General features: G+C 41.4%; 1 protein-coding gene across 1 annotated transcript in view; it reads left to right on the top strand.

Moving 5' to 3' along the window:
• Positions 1 to 17,392, top strand: part of LOC135085900 (U5 small nuclear ribonucleoprotein 200 kDa helicase) — an 84,504-nt gene that overhangs the window by 14,961 nt on the left and 52,151 nt on the right. The window contains exons 16-23 of the mRNA XM_063980685.1: positions 3,726 to 3,862; positions 5,369 to 5,475; positions 6,663 to 6,780; positions 8,774 to 8,871; positions 10,225 to 10,387; positions 12,075 to 12,252; positions 12,821 to 12,982; positions 15,957 to 16,092. Of these exons, the coding sequence (XP_063836755.1) occupies positions 3,726 to 3,862; positions 5,369 to 5,475; positions 6,663 to 6,780; positions 8,774 to 8,871; positions 10,225 to 10,387; positions 12,075 to 12,252; positions 12,821 to 12,982; positions 15,957 to 16,092 (1,099 nt within the window). The remainder of the gene's footprint in view (positions 1 to 3,725; positions 3,863 to 5,368; positions 5,476 to 6,662; positions 6,781 to 8,773; positions 8,872 to 10,224; positions 10,388 to 12,074; positions 12,253 to 12,820; positions 12,983 to 15,956; positions 16,093 to 17,392) is intronic.

Genomic DNA, 17,392 nt, shown 5'->3' with positions numbered 1-17,392 from the left:
TGGTCATCATCATCATCATCATCTCAGCCATAGGACGTCCACTGCTGAACATAGGCCTCTCCCAATGCTTTTCATGTTGCCCGATTGGTAGCGGCCTGCGTCCAGCGCTTTCCTGCTATCTTTATGATGAGGAAAGGTTGGCGTTGCCAGTTTATAAATTGGATACAACTTCGAACTCCTTTGTTCTTCTGATTAATTTCGTTGCGGGTCCAATGACAGTTTATCTCTCCCCGGTACAAATTTGACCTTCACTGGTTGGGTTATTGCTGGTCAAGCTGTAGATCCTGGCTACACAGAAGTTACAGTGGGAACGAGAGGTGGGAATAGTCCCGTTTAAATTGGATACAAATGAAGCGCACTGGGTAGGTTCTGGCGAAATGAAGTGCGCTGGAAGACTTAGCTCAATTCAAAACATGTAAACAGCTGAAGTGGCTGTGGTAGTGGGAAGGCCATATTTGTCGGATAATTGGCGAAAAACGGGAATATTTTTAGCTCTCGTTCCCACCGCTGCAACTCCTGTGTTGCCAGGATCTACAGCTTGACCGCCAATAATCCAACCAGTGAAGGTCAAGTTTGTCCCGGGGAAAATTTAAATCATTTGAAGTGGCACTGTTCAGTTCACTCTTGATTTGTTTTTCTATCTTATTATTATTATTATTACCTATACCTTAGTTCTTTAGAAATTTCCCTAAATGTAAACAAATATGGCCAACTGACATTGACGAATTTTAAGTCTATGTATGATCTAATATGATCTACTAGTGATGCGACAAAATCTCTCGTTAATCGCAATTCTGTAAATGTAATTTACGGACTACAACAGACGATTATTAGATTTTTAAAGATCGTTTGTATAATTATTAAGATCAATCCCTCTTCTGATTGATGTTGTGATCAGTAATGTGGTCGTCAAAATAGGATCTTCTTAATCAAAGAAAAATTAATTTTCCCTTTTTTATTTATTTAGGAAATATAATTTAAATTATACTGTGGGTCTAGCTAGACAAAGTGCACAATAAAATCGTAAACCAGTCGAAAAGTGGTCGAAAGGCCTTTTTTATGTGACACTCGTCTGTATAATAAAGCTGAATTCAAAGACTTCTTCGCAAAGTGTGTTGTTGCATTCAATGAAGAAAAAATACATTGTTGAATATAGGTAACATCGTTTATATTTTATTTTAAATTAATATTATCAAAGTAATTGGTAATTGAAATAATTGAATACTTGAAATAAAATCGATAAAATTTACAGATAATTATCTATGAATATTGTCTATGACTTACAGATTTTCCAGAGATAGGACCTAAATTTCAACGTCAAATGTCGATTTGACATTTTAACATGAAGCACAAATTTTCACCATCCAAATATTTTGTTAAAATATATTGTTTTCAATGTTAGATTTCATATTTGTTTCATCATGAGAATAAAGTTGGTTTCATGAGCTTGTGAAATAATGTGTATGATATTAAGAAAACGTGAGTATTATAGTGTAATTGTGTGCACAAGCGTTTGTTTACATCGATGGAAATTTCTAAAGAATTTAGGATTATGTGCCACTATCCTACTTATTATAATATTATAAAGGCGAAAGTTTGGATTTCTGGATGTTTGTTACTCTTTCACGCAAAAACTACTGAACGGATTTTGTTAAAACTTTACAGTACTATTGTTTATAACCCAGATTAACATATAGGCTATAATTTATGACGATATCTGACAAATAAATTTTAATAAATAAATAAGACGTGTCTAAAAAACGCCATCTATCGTCATTGGTTAAAATCTGCAGCGCTGGATAAACTACTGTTTTTGACGTTCGTAAATATTCATGCAGGGGAAGCCGTGAAACGCCATCTATCAACATGATATACAGGGTGTTTGGCGCATCGTGTGCCAAAATGATTTGGTGGATAGAATGGGTCATTTCCTATATTTTCAGCCCCCATAACACGTTCCATGCCAGGCGGCTACTTTTATATTAATTTTTTTAGTAATTTCACCAAAATACCCAAATCGCATCATTTAATTTCGATTTAAAAAAAAACTACTAGGCGTAGCCTCAAAGTAAATATTTTGTTTTGACGTGCATTGATGTAGGGTTGCATCAAATCTTAATTTACTGACAAATATCATCTAGTTTTTTTTAAATTCAGCTTTGAAGTTTTCCGAAAAGTTAAAAATGGACTGAACATTTAAGTTTACATAGCTATAAAAAAATAAATAAAAGAGATAGCGATCTTGGGATTTTATCAAAACTTCTCTAGTCTATCCCCATTCAAACGGTATACTAATCTTGTTTAAATAATAACAATAACTTCACAAATTCCTTAAATTAGTGCATTGACTCTACTCGGACTGATTTGCGAAATTTGTGTTCATAGCCCCTTTTGTGTGAATAGCACGTTATTAAACACCTAACATGTAAAAATTATTTATCTTATGCAATGTAAAAACCTTTTCCCTTTCGTTTTTCAATGTGGATTTCTTGAAATTAAAGACGAAAATAATTATTTTGATCGTTTATTAATTATTACAAATTTTGTTCAAAATGACCGTCTCGGCAACGTAGGTATACACTCACGACATCTTTTTCTAATTTTGACTGTTGTCGTATGCAGCCACATTTCTCTTTTTATTACTACAAAGGCGTTTTCTATTCGTTGTTGTAGTTCTTCTATTGTTTGAATCCGTTACGTACACCAGTTCTTTAGCTCGTCCCCAGACGTAAAAATCTAACGGAATTAGGTCTGGGGAACGTGCAGGCCACTGTATAGGGCCATCTCTTCCAATCCAAGAGTAGAAAACGCCTTTGTAGTAATAAAAAGAGAAATGTGGCTGCATACGACAACAGTCAAAATTAGAAAAAGATGTCGTGAGTGTATACCTACGTTGCCGAGACGGTCATTTTGAACAAAATTTGTAATAATTAATAAACGATCAAAATAATTATTTTCGTCTTTAATTTCAAGAAATCCACATTGAAAAACGAAAGGGAAAAGGTTTTTACATTGCATAAGATAAATAATTTTTACATGTTAGGTGTTTAATAACGTGCTATTCACACAAAAGGGGCTATAAACACAAATTTCGCAAATCAGTCCGAGTAGAGTCAATGCACTAATTTAAGGAATTTGTGAAGTTATTGTTATTATTTAAACAAGATTAGTATACCGTTTGAATGGAGATAGACTAGAGAAGTTTTGATAAAATCCGAAGATCGCTATCTCTTTTATTTATTTTTTTATAGCTATGTAAACTTAAATGTTCAGTCCATTTTTAACTTTTCGGAAAACTTCAAAGCTGAATTTAAAAAAAACTAGATGATATTTGTCAGTAAATTAAGATTTGATGCAACCCTACATCAATGCACGTCAAAACAAAATATTTACTTTGAGGCTACGCCTAGTAGTTTTTTTTTAAATCGAAATTAAATGATGCGATTTGGGTATTTTGGTGAAATTACTAAAAAAATTAATATAAAAGTAGCCGCCTGGCATGGAACGTGTTATGGGGGCTGAAAATATAGGAAATGACCCATTCTATCCGCCAAATCATTTTGGCACACGATGCGCCAAACACCCTGTATAACGGGGGTAAAACGAGGTCCACGCATATGAAGTCGCGGGCGGCCGCTAGTTATGTCCATGTGTAACTGCCTGTATTTATGTGATATCCATTGTAATAAATGTTTCTTTCTTTATAATCAATTTATTTTCCTCAGGCGGCGAGCGTTCCTTCACGAATCTGGTGCGGCTGATCATCATAGACGAAGTACATCTACTCCACGACGAAAGAGGGCCAGTGTTGGAGGCACTGGTCGCCAGGACCTTGAGGACAGTTGAGCAGACTCAGGAGGAGGTGAGTTCATCATCAGGTCATCCAAAAGGAGTACGAGTCTTAGTCTTAGTCCAGGTCAATCAGTCTTCATTGCAGGAGCACGAAGCTCTTTACTATAGGCAAATGTAGGATTTGGATCGCTAGGACCCTGAGAACCGTAAAACAGACATGAAGAGGTGAGTTCATCATTACATCATAATCAGGTCATTCAGGCGCACGACGCTATGTACCTGAGGTAAATGGAGGATTTGGCCTACAGACGCTTAAGGAGGAGGACTGTTGATATGTTTACGGGCAGCAAGTAAAACAACCGATACGAACTCAAGCTGGTTTATTACTAAATCAACGGTCGCGACACCTTTACATTTATATCCGTTGGATAGTTTTTATTGGTATACCCACATATACATCAACTGTCAAACAGACAGGAGGAAGTGATTGTAGCATCAGCCATCAGGTCATCATCATCAAGTCATCCAGTCTTCAATGCAGAAACAGGAACTGGATTTGGCCTACAGACGCTGATAGCTAGGACCTTGGACTTTAAAACTTGACAGGTAGAGGTGAGTGTATTATCTATCACAGCATCATCAGCTCATTGGAGTCTCCACTGCAGAAGCATGATGCTCTAATGTAGTGGAGAAGTGCATCTACTCCACGACGAAAGACTTTCGTCGTGGAGTAGATGCACTTCTCCACTACATTAGAGCATCATGCTTCTTAAGAGGGCCAGTGTTAGAAGCCCTGGTCGCCAGGACCTTGAGGACTGTGGAGCAGACTCAGGAGGAGGTGAAGAAAACATTATTTTTCCACATTTTTTTTATCACCTGCGTGCGCGCGGATTCTAAATTAGCACACGTGGATAATTTAATTCGGTCAGAGAAAAATACGTACATACAGTTAATTGCAAAGCTTACTTAATAGATGCAATTATCCTTTAAAACTTAAGATATGACCTGGCCAACTCTGTTAGGCAAAAAGGTTTTATAACCGCTGATGAACTTGACAATGCTTTGTCGTTGAAGCATGAAAAATATCAATTTTATCCAGATGAATCTCTGCAATCTGGCAAACAAGTCACAGGTAGTTATTTAATTTTTAGCGTTAAGAGTTGCATCTCAAACTAATTTGAAAATTATAAATAACTTGTTAAAATCGAACTGCCTAAGGCGGGAATTTAACCCACGACCTTTCGCTTGCCGAGCGATTGCTCTTCTTCGACGCTGGATGTAACAGCGTATTACACTTGAAAATTTCGACGGGTTTATCCAGTGTCTAAGTAGCTCAGTTGGAAGAGCAGTCGCCCGGCAAGCGGAAGGTCGTTTCAATTCCCGCCTTAGGCAGTTCGATTTTTTCAAGTTATTTATAATTTTCAAGTCACAGGTAGCTTGAAGCAACTGTCACCTTTTATAAACGGGCACCGTGAATCAATTTTTTTTTGCAATAAATTACCACGCGTAAGAATATTTAAGATGAAGTTGTATTGTTTAATTGTTCTATAGAGCTTAGCTTAGATTATATTTGCAGGTCCGCCTAGTGGGTCTGTCGGCCACGCTGCCCAACTATACCGACGTGGCCGCCTTCCTGCGGGTCAGGCCCGAGCAAGGGCTGTTCTACTTCGACAACTCCTTCAGGTAAGAGCGAAGACCCTTATGGGCCCTTTGTCACGGCAAATGCGGGTACCCGCAAAACTCGTCATGTGAACAACACTCTAAACAGATAGTGGCGACAAATCATAGTTATACTTTAAAACGTCATTTTGAATCTTATTACCTTAGGACCCAAAATTGGTGAAAATTTTAAGTTACTGACCACAATAAGAGTTTTTCTTACTCACAGACACATCCAGTTTTTTGCGTTTTTATTAACATTCACACGACTAATCCGATAGCAGTGTCCCGCAAAAAACCGATCTTGATCTGAACAATAAAGGTCTCTACCCACTACACCGTATCATACCATGACCGTGCTAGGAACGTGTCAGGCAAATAAATATTATTTGTATTGAAAAGTATGACACTGTTCCCAGTAGACCGTTCCGTCACCGACCAACACCGTCGCGTGCCATGCACGGAGCGTCAACTAATGTCAGCGAGAATATTTTCGATCCGTTCAGTGGGCATAGTAGAGCGTATCGTGTTGCTTTTCGTGCCTGACACGTTCCTAGCACGGTCATGGTATGATACGGTGTAGTGGGTAGAGACCTTTATTGTTCAGATCAAGATCGGTTTTTTGCGGGACACTGCTAACGGAATAGTCGTGTGAATGTTAATAAAAACGCAAAAAACTGGATGTGTCTGTGAGTAAGAAGAACTCTTATTGTGGTCAGTAAGTTAAAATTTTCACCATTTTTGGGTCTTGAGGTAATAAGATTCAAAATGACGTGGTAAGTAAGGTATAACTATGATTTGTCACCACTATCTGTTTAGAGTTCTCTCAGTTGGACGTTATTTTGAATGTTGAAACACATTGCCTTGTCATAAATTGTATCTAGGGCAAGCTATATTTGGAACGTGAATGAAAATGCCCTGAAAAAGGCCTTTGTAAATAAGTAATTTGAGTTCCCAGGTATTGAGATAGAAATGATGAAAATCTGTTTTTTTTTTAAATAAGATTTCTTAAAATCTCTGCTCCACTACAGTGGACTAGATAACGAAAAAAATGGATAAAAAAAAACAACCCTTTTAAATTGAATTTAAAAAATATTTGAATTTTTGGAATCGTTGTTGAAATCTTTGAAGGAGGCCTTTGCCCAGCAATGGACGACGATTAGAATTTTAAAAAGTACAATATAAAATAAATCTTTTTTTTTACTTCACAGGCCTGTAGCCCTAGAACAGCAGTACATAGGTGTGACAGAGAAGAAAGCGCTGAAACGGTTCCAAGTGATGAACGACATCGTATATGAGAAGACGATGGAACACGCCGGCAGGAATCAGGTGAGAATCATCATCTTTTTTAGGGTTCCGTAGCCAAATGGCAAAAAACGGAACCCTTATAGATTCGTCATGTCTCTCTGTCTGTCCGTCCGTCTGTCCGTCCGTATGTCACAGCCATTTTTTTCCGAAACTATAAGAGCTATACTGTTGAAACTTGGTTAGTAGATGTATTCTGTGAACCGCATTAAGATTTTGATGCAAAAATAAAAAAATAATAATAAATATTGGGGGCTCCCCATACTTAGAACTGAAACTCAAAAATTTTTTTTTCATCAAACACATACGTGTGGGGTATCTATAGATAGGTCTTCAAAAATGATATCGAGGTTTCTAAAATACTTTTTTTCTAAACCGAATAGTTTGCGTGACAGACGCTTCCAAAGTGGAAAAAAGTTGCCCCCCCCCCCTCTAACTTCTAAATTAAGAAAATGAAAATTCTAAAAAAGACATATGATGTACATTACTATAAAAACTACCAACGAAAATTGTTTTGAACGAGATCTAGTAAGTAGTTTTTTTTAATACCTCGTAAATCGTAAACCGCTTATTACCGCGTAATCTTTCATACAAATAACTTAAATTAAAAAAATAATAATTTTAATTTCATAAATCAATGGTACGGAACCCTTTGTGCGTGAGTCCGACACGCACTTGGCCGGTTTTTTTTATCCCCAACGAGGAAGCTCTTGGCCTATCTCACCTGATGGTAAGTGACTATCAGGCCGAAGGTGGAAGCGAGCTTCACCCGGAATCCTAAACCACGGAGGAACTGGCTATCTTACCTCTAACTGCCGGAAAACAACAATGCTGTTAACATTGTTGTTATGGCGACAGACTTAGGTAAGATGGTGGTAGCTAGCCAGGCGGACTTGGAACAAGCCCTGCTACCAACCAAACCGAACAGAAAAATCTGCCCCCACTGGCTTACCACTAGACCACAGAGGCGGTTAAAATCATCATCATCATCATCTTAGTTCTATTTAGGGTTCCGTTCGGTCGTTTCAGCCAAATGACGTCCACTGCTGGACAAAGGCCTCCCCCAAGGTTTTCCATAACCACCGGTCCTGCGCTGCCCGCATCCCGGCTCTTCCCGCGACCTTACCCAAAGGGTAATAACGGGACCCTAAGTGATGAACGACATTGTATATGAGATAATGGTGCAGCGGGCAGGAATTACTAGAGCTCATGATCATCATTATAAATCGTTTCATCCACTCGGACGCGCCCCACCAATAAGGGTTTTCGCGTATGAAAAATCCACCAGATGGCAATACGTAGACGCAAGGTTCAAATGCTGCATGATTGGTTATTTTTGACATGACATTGACCGATATGTCAAAATCCACCAATCACGCAGCAGTCAGACCCCACATCCACGTCCCGCCATCTAGCAGATCTTTCATACGCGAAAACCCTCATTGTTGGTCTCGGTCGCGCGGGGTGCGGGGAGTTTTGATCCGAGCAATCTGTAAGGCATTATTGATGATTGCGTGTGCTGCACTCATGGATGATTTAGCGTGTACCGATAACACTCAAACATTAGCGGAAGAATGGTGGGGCGCGTCTTCGTGGATGAAACGATCTGTAGTTCTTTTTAAGATTTTGTATCCGAAGGGCTAAAACAGGACCCTATTACTAAGGCTCGGTTTCCACTAACTAAAGCGGCGCGGAGAAGTGTTTCGAATAACCAATCAGATTTCATTACTTCCACTTCTCTCCGCTCTGCATTGTTCCGCTGTTTGCCGCTGTTAAATTCTATAGAAAAATTTGATTGCCCGAAACTTTTCCGCTCTGCTCTGCTCCGCTCCGCTTTGGTGGAAACCGGGCCACCCTGTATTTAAAGGGGGCTCCCATACAACAAAAGTATTTTTTTGCTCGACATTTCATTCATCACAGATTTTTTAAAATATTTAATTGTATTAAAAAAAGAATATTTAATTGTATATTTACATCAAAAATAAATAATAAAATTAATGACTGAATCTTGTTTCAGATACTGGTATTCGTACACTCAAGGAAAGAAACTGGTAAGACTGCGCGTGCGATCCGTGATATGTGTTTGGAGAAGGACACTCTGGGCCAGTTTTTGAGGTGAGTTATTTACAGACTAAAGACTTTTAGTCGGCGATTCTATTGGTTCTTTACAAACATTTCTCACTACGCATTCTCGCACATCTCTGGTGGAAACGCAGCCTAACTGTTGGTTATTCTCATTCTTATTCTAATGCAGTTGTCATACTGTTTTACGTGTCCTGCAAATGCACGCTTAACGTCTTGCTAAAAACGTCTACTTTGAAGGAGAATGTCATGTGAATTGGTGCTTCAGTAAACCTTTGGGCTGAACAGAAATTAGTCGCATTCAGAAGTGCATGAAAACGCAGCGTAAGACGAACTCATAAATGTAGCAAATTATTTGGAAGTCTTTAGGGGAGGTCTATGTTCAGCAGTAGACGTCCTGTGACTAAAATGATGATGATGAGAAGTGCATGACCGGTCGTGATAATCCGTGGGGAAGGCCTCTGTCCAGTGGGTCTAGTCAAAACGCACTTTAAAATCGCAAACCCATCGCAAACCAGTCGCAAACAAATAAACAAATCGCAAAAGAGGTCGATAACAAAAAAGGCTTAGTCAAACGGCAAAAAATCGAATCGCAAAGCCCTACCTATCGATAATCGAAAGACTGGATTGAAATTTCCCATACAAAGGCTTAGCCAACATGCATTTAAGACTCAATCAAAATCGAATCGAATCGCAACACCCGCCATTTTCATTGCGATTACTAAAACCCCGGTGATAAGCTTGGATTCGATTGAAAACCAATAGGGTGAGTTGCACCACCTAACTTTAAACGTAACTATGACGTTAACTGGTGTTTTTTGTATGGAGTTTGACAGATTTTAGACGTTTGTCAAAGTTAAACTAAGATGGTGCAACCCACCCTAAGGCTGTTTTGACAAATCCGTATCGCGATGTCGTTTTGACAGCTAGTTTGACAGCGAAGCATAGACGTAAACAGAGAGCAGAAAGAAGGAAGAAACTAATTTAAAAAAAAAAGCTAGAAAAAGTAAAAACAATCGCAAAGTCATAGACATTTTTTAACTTTTATTCGATTTTGAATGAACTTTTATATCGCCGTGTCATTGGTGGTTCAATGTGCATTTTGGCTGCCATTTTCCGATCGAATCGAATCACTGGTGACGCGGCGACTGACATTAGTGAAAACTTTCCATTGGTTTGCGATGGCATTTTGACTAGACCCACTGGTATTCTTTTCATGTCAAACGTCAGCGATACTTCAAACGTACTTCAGATTTGTATGCGCTGTCACGTCATATTTTATGTCAATGTCACCCCTCCCGTGCCGCTCCCATACCTCAGGCACTGCCTCAGTTAAGCACTAGACCTATAGTATATACTATACATGATTATCTTTTCTTTCACCAGGGAGGGTTCAGCAAGCATGGAAGTGCTCCGAACAGAAGCGGAGCAGGTAAAGAACCCGGAACTCCGTGAACTACTGCCGTACGGGTTCGCCATCCATCACGCCGGGATGAGCCGAGTGGACCGGACGCTGGTTGAAGATCTGTTCGCCGACAGGCATATACAGGTGAGCCATAGGAGTGTCTTTAGAGCAGAGCGGAGTAGAAAGGAGCAGTGCGGAGCAGACCGAAGCAGGAGAGCAGAGTGGAGCAGAGCGGAGTAGAATAAAGCAGAAAGGAGCAGAGCGGGGCAGAGTGGAGCACAGCAGAGCAGAATGGAGCACAGCGGAGCAGAATGGAGCACAGTGGAGTAGAGCGGAGCAGAGCGTAGTAGAGTGGAGCAGATCGGAGCAGTGCGTAGTAGAGCGGAGCAGAATGGAGCAGAACAGAGCAGTAAGGAGCAGAGTGGAGCAGAGTAGAGCAGATCGTCATTTCTCCGCTCTGCTCCGCTCCGCCTTAGTCGAAGCGGAGCAAGTAAAGAACCCGGAACTCCGTGAACTACTGCCGTACGGGTTCGCCATCCACCACGCCGGGATGAGTCGAGTGGACCGCACGCTGGTTGAAGACCTGTTCGCCGACAGGCATATACAGGTGAGCCATAATAATATGAGGTTCTTTAGAGCCAGAAAGGAGCAGAGCGCAGCAGAAAGTAGCAGAAAGGAGCAGTGCGTAGTAGAGCGGAGCAGAAAAGTGCAGAGCGGAGCAGTGCGTAGTAGAGCGGAGCAGAGTTGAGCAGAATGGAGCAGAGTGGAGTAAAGCGGAGCAGAAAGGAGTAGAGCAGAGCAGAGCGAGCAGAAAGGAGCAGTGCGGAGCAGAAAGGAGCAGAGTGCAGCAGAACGCAGAAGGGCAGAGCAGAGTAGAGCGCAGCAGAATGGAGCAGAGCGGAGTAGAAAGGAGTAGAGTGGAGCAGAGCGGAGCAGAAGGAGAGCAGAGCAGATTGGAGCAGAGGGGAGCAGATCGTCACTTCTCCGCTCTGCTCCGCTCCGCCTTAGTGTAAGCGGAGCAGGTAAAGAACCCGGAACTCCGTGAACTACTGCCGTACGGGTTCGCCATCCACCACGCCGGGATGAGAGCCGAGTGGACCGGACGCTGGTTGAAGACCTGTTCGCGGACCGGCATATACAGGTGAGCCATATGAACCTTTTTAGGTGAGACATATGAGCCTTTTTAGAGCCTGAGCACACGTGATACTTTCATCGGGGATCATGATTCAGCCGTTTTCTAGAAGCTGAATGCAGCGAACACACCGCACACCTAAAACGAACCATCGATAGTCTCTTTTTTTACTTGGGACTTAAAAATACGATATGGCATCAGAAGATCAGACATCACGATGAAATTAATGGGCAGTTGAACCATTAATCGATTTTTAAATAGCCTTAAAATCGACAAATTGTCAGTCAATTGATTGATGACATCATGGTTCCATAATAAAATTTTAGAAGTGGTGTTTTAACAGCCCTTAAAAAGTATATCAATTAAGCAACGTTTCCACTATCCTGTTGTATTAGGGGTATCTTTTGGAGAACTTGTCCCTTTATGCTGTCAACTGCCCAATTTAAAGTGATCCTTATTTCCATCAACCTAGGTCTTAGTATCCACTGACACTCTCGCGTGTGGTATCAACCTGTAATTTTGAATTAGGAACACGTATTTCTACAAGCTTATGCTGTAAGCTTTCCAATGAAAAATCAACCTTACGACCTTACTCCTAGGTCCTACTTTCCACGGCTTCCCTCGCGAGAGGTGTCAACTTGTAATTTGAATTTCTGTCAGCGTCTCAATTAAAAATCAACCTTATTCTCTTACCTCTAGGTCCTAGTATCCACTGCCACTCTCGCGTGGGGAGTCAACCTGCCGGCCCACACCGTCATCGTCAAAGGGACCCAAGTGTACTCCCCGGAGAAAGGACGGTGGAGCGAGCTTGGGGCTTTGGATGTACTTCAAATGCTGGGCAGAGCTGGGCGGCCGCAGTACGATACTAAGGGAGAGGGTAAGTGTTTTTAGTTACTTTCATAAAGTGAAAAATAAAATTGAGAAACAGACAATCGAAAAATAAAATTGAAAAACGCGACATTTCAACCCAATGTAGCACTGTAATTATTTGTTTATTAAAAACCAATTAACTGAGTCACTGCCTGAGCTATGGGAACAGCATGGGAAGGGTGACAATGACATATTATTATGACGTGACACGAGTTTGATACTACAAAAACACCCTTCCATACCTCAGGCACTGACTCCGTTAAGTGCTAGACCTAAAATAGGGTGAATATAGGGGTTATTTCGCAATAAACCCAATTTATTTATTTATTTAATGCAAATAAGCTTACATTGTCATATGGATCTGTTGCAGTCAAAACTCAATCGGACAAAACCCACTTTTAACTGGAAAAATCAGTCAAAAGTTATATTGACCAAGGGCATCAGTCTAAAACACTTTTGACTGATTTTTCCAGTCAAAAGTGGTTTTGACCGTTTATAATTTTCATCATTGCCAATTTGAAATTGCATTTAATGTCAGTATAAGTACTTATGTCCAATACATTTTCCCTCCACAGGTATCCTGATAACAAACTACTCCGAGCTCCAATACTACCTGTCGCTGCTCAACCAACAGCTGCCGATCGAGTCGCAGCTGGTCAGCAAGCTGCCGGACATGCTGAATGCCGAGGTCGTGCTGGGCTCCGTGCAGAGCGTGCGGGACGCGGTCACGTGGCTGGGTGGGTGTCTAACATGGAGGCCAGTGTCTAAAATGGAGGCCAGTGTCTAAAATGGAGGCTAGTGTCTAAAATGGAGGCTAGTGTCTAAAATGGAGGCTAGTGTCTAAAATGGAGGCTAGTGTCTAAAATGGAGGCTAGTGTCTAAAATGGAGGCCAGTGTCTAAAATGGAGGCTAGTGTCTAAAATGGAGGCTAGTGTCTAAAATGGAGGCTAGTGTCTAAAATGGAGGCTAGTGTCTAAAATGGAGGCTAGGTAGTGTCTAAAATGGAGGCTAGTGTCTGAAATGGCCGCTAGTGTCTGCAATGGCTGCTAGAGTGTACAACAACAGCTGCCGATCGAGTCGCAGCTGGTCAGCAAGCTGCCGGACATGCTGAATGCCGAGGTCGTGCTGGGCTCCGTGCAGAGCGTGCGGGACGCGGTCACGTGGCTGGGTGGGTGTCTAACATGGAGGCCAGTGTCTGAAATGGAGGCCAGTGTCTAAATGGAGGCTAGTGTCTAAAATGGAGGCTAGTGTCTAAAATGGCCGCTAGTGTCTGAAATGGCTGCTAGAGTGTACAACAACAGCTGCCGATCGAGTCGCAGCTGGTCAGCAAGCTGCCGGACATGCTGAATGCCGAGGTCGTGCTGGGCTCCGTGCAGAGCGTGCGGGACGCGGTCACGTGGCTGGGTGGGTGTCTAACATGGAGGCCAGTGTCTAAAATGGAGGCTAGTGTCTAAAATGGAGGCTAGTGTCTAAAATGGAGGCTACTTTCTAAAACTAGTGTCTAAAATGGAGGCTAATGTCTAAAATGGCTGCTTGTGTCTAAAATGGAGGCCAGTGTCTAAAATGGAGGCCAGTGTCTAAAATGGAAGCTAGTGTCTAAAATGAAGGCTACTTTCTATAACTAGTGTCTAAAATGGAGGCTGGTGTCTTAATGGAGGGCAGTGTCTAAATTCGAGGCTAGTGTCTAAAATGGAGGCTAGTGTCTAAAATGGAGGCCAGTGTCTAAAATGGAGGCTAGTGTCTAAAATGGAGGCTAGTGTCTAAAAGTAGCGTCTAAAATGGAGACCAGTGTCTAAAACGGAGGCTAGTGTTTAAAATGGAGGCTACTTTCTAAAACTAGTGTCTAAAATGGTGGCTAGTGTTTAAAATGGAGGCTACTTTCGAAAACTAGTGTCTAAAATGGAGGCTAGTGTCTAAAATGGAGGCTAGTGTCTAAAATGGCGGCTAGTGTCTAAAACTACTGTCTAAAATGGAGGCTAGTGTCTAAAATGGAGGCCAGTGTCTAAAATGGATGCTAGTGTCTAAAATGGAGGCCAGTGTCTAAAATGGAGGCTAGTGTCTAAAATGGAGGCTAATAGTGTCTAAAATGGAGGCTAGTGTCTAAAACGAGTGTCTAAAATGGAGGCTAGTGTCTAAAACTAGCGTCTAAAATGGAGGCTAGTGTCTAAAATGGCCGCTAGTGTCTGAAATGGCCGCTAGTGTCTGCAATGGCTGCTAGAGTGTACAACAACAGCTGCCGATCGAGTCGCAGCTGGTCAGCAAGCTGCCGGACATGCTGAATGCCGAGGTCGTGCTGGGCTCCGTGCAGAGCGTGCGGGACGCGGTCACGTGGCTGGGTGGGGCATCGTCATCGTCGCAGCCGCAGGACGGCGCTGCTGACACACCCGCTAGTGGCTAAACCAGTGACCCCAAGCTACCCATCCTTATCGCTCGCGCGTAATTATATTGCTGTCGCGACTGTGCGACGGGCGCCCGCAGTGAGTGTGCGAGCGCGACAGCAACATAATTACGCGCGAGCGATAAGGATGGGTTGCTTGGGGTCATTGGACAAAATTCTACGTGCTCGCAGACCAGACTATATCCAAGTTTACGTCAATCTAACTTGACTTAATATGACTTTTCGTCCACTTAACATGACTTTTCGTCCACCTAACATTACTTTTCGTCCACCTAACATGTCTTTTCGTCCACATAACATGACTTTTCGTCCACCTAATATGACTTTTCGTCCACATAACATGACTTTTCGTCCACCTAATATGACTTTTCGTCCACATAACACGACTTTTCGTTCACAACATGACTTTTCGTCCACCTAATATGACTTTTCGTCCACATAACACGACTTTTCGTCCACAACATAACTTTTCGTTTACCTAACATGACTTTTCGTCCATATAACATGACGTTTCGTCCACCTAATATGACTTTTCGTCTAACTTATATGACTTTTCGTTCACATAACACGACTTTTCATCCACATAACATGACTTTTCGTCCACCTAATGACTTTTCGTCCATCTATCTTGACTTTTCGCCCATCTAATATGACTTTTCGTCCACATAACATGACTACGACCATCTAATATGACTTTTCGTCCACCTAATATGACTTTTCGTCCACATAACATGACTTTTCGTCCACATAACGTGACTTTTCGTCCACCTAATATGACTTTTCGTCCAAATAACATGACTTCGTCCACATAACGTGACTTTTCGTCCACCTAATATGATTTTTCGTCCACATAAAGTCAAAGTCAAAGCCAAAATTTCTTTATTTGTTTAGACTAATAAATATAAATATTAAAAAAAAAAAGTTTATTGCAAGAAAAACAATTACATTTTTCATATTAATCTTGGATTCCACACTAGGCAAGCCTGTCTCGTGGAGGCCAGGAGATAACTTTACAATATTTTGGGTACTTAAAACTATTATTAGAACATAAAAACAATAAAAAAAATCAATAATTGTGTAATCTTACAAATCGTCATTTTGCTCTTAAGGAGCCTCTACATGTCTCATAATCTTTTTACCCTACCAGCGCTTCGAGACCAACATTTGGCAAGTGCTGAGAAGAAGCGCCGCAACAAACTCAGTCAGATAACATGACTTTATGTCTATCTAGCTGGACTTTTCGTCCATCTAATATGACTTTTCGTCCACCTAATATGACTTTTCGCCCATCTAACTTGACTTTTCCTCCTCAGGCTACACATACCTTTACATCCGAATGCTCCGTCAGCCCGCACTGTACGGAGTCACTCCTGAGAAGCTGCAGGAAGACCCGTTGCTTGAACTGCATAGAGCTGACTTGGTTCACACTGCTGCGAATCTTTTGGACAAGTGAGTATTATTTAGTGGTGTTTTAAGCCGTTATTAGGCAACATTTGTTTATAAACTGTTTATGACTAGTGTGAAACAAGTTTACCATAAACACAGGTTTCTGAAACTTGGCCGTCCACACTTGCTCTCCACTCATAGCAGGGACATGTATCATAAACAATGTTTCATCACCTATATTTATGGACTGTTTATAAACTGTTTACAGACATGATGAAACATTATGAAACATTGTTTATGAACAGCTTATAAACAGTGTTTATCAACAAATGTTGCTTAATGAATACATGGCTTTAGTATCTAACGATACGATACGATAGTGCCGACCCAGCCAGGACGAGGCCTGTCCCGGTCAAACCGGTATACCAGGGGGCACGATTTTAAGGAAAGACACGCTCTGGGATGGGAGAGGACGGCCGACTAGCCGCTGCGTCTTTTAAACCGCAACCGGTCGACCACAACCAAGTAGATATGCATCCTGAGCCTGGTCTAGGAAAATAGGTAAAGATGGGTTAACGTTGATAGGACTGAGCGTTGATGCGATGAGATGGGCGGTCTGGCCTTTGATGAGATGGCTTTGGTTGTTCTTGGTTCATATACTGCTGCTAGACTAGCCTCGTTGTTCTCTTGATGTCTGCGGTACTAAGTTTTTGTCGTCTCTGTATCTTCCAGGTTAATTATTTCTTCTACTTCTTAGCTGACGCTGTGTGAAATTGTCCAAAGATTTATTTATTTATTTATTCATTTTCTTAGTGTCGTTGGAAGGACTAAACGCGTGGTGCGATGAGATGGGCGGTCTAGCCTTTGGTGTGGGAGGTGGCTTGTTTATTCTTTGTTCTCGTACTACTGCTGGACTAGCTTCATTGTTGTCCCGATTGTATCGTCTTATTTTCTGCCTATAATTCCTCCAGGTAAAATATTTCTTGTATTTCTTTTCTTTAGCTTAATCTGGCTTTTAATGAGACGGCTTGGTTATTCTTAGTTCTTGTACTGCTACAAGACTAGCTTCATTGTTCTTCCGATTTTATGCTTCTTTTCTTGATATCGGTGATCGGACTGAGCGTTGATGCAATGCGATGGGCGGTCTGGCTTTTGGTAAGGCGGCTTGGTTTTTCTTAGTTCTACTGCTACAAGACTTGCTTCATTGTTTTTCCAATTGTATGCTACTTTTCTTCATATCGTTGGTAGGACTAAGCGTTTCTGTGATGAGACGGGCGGTCTGGCCTTTGGTGAGATGTCTTGGTTCTTGTACTGCTGCTAGGCTATCTTCATTTTTCTCCTGAGGTCTGTGTTAGGTAGATAC

This window comes from Ostrinia nubilalis, chromosome 30 (assembly GCF_963855985.1).
Source record: "Ostrinia nubilalis chromosome 30, ilOstNubi1.1, whole genome shotgun sequence".
Taxonomy (NCBI): Eukaryota; Metazoa; Arthropoda; class Insecta; order Lepidoptera; family Crambidae; genus Ostrinia; species Ostrinia nubilalis.
The sequence above is the reverse complement of the archived record's forward strand: the minus strand, read 5'-3'. Positions and strand labels throughout refer to the sequence as shown.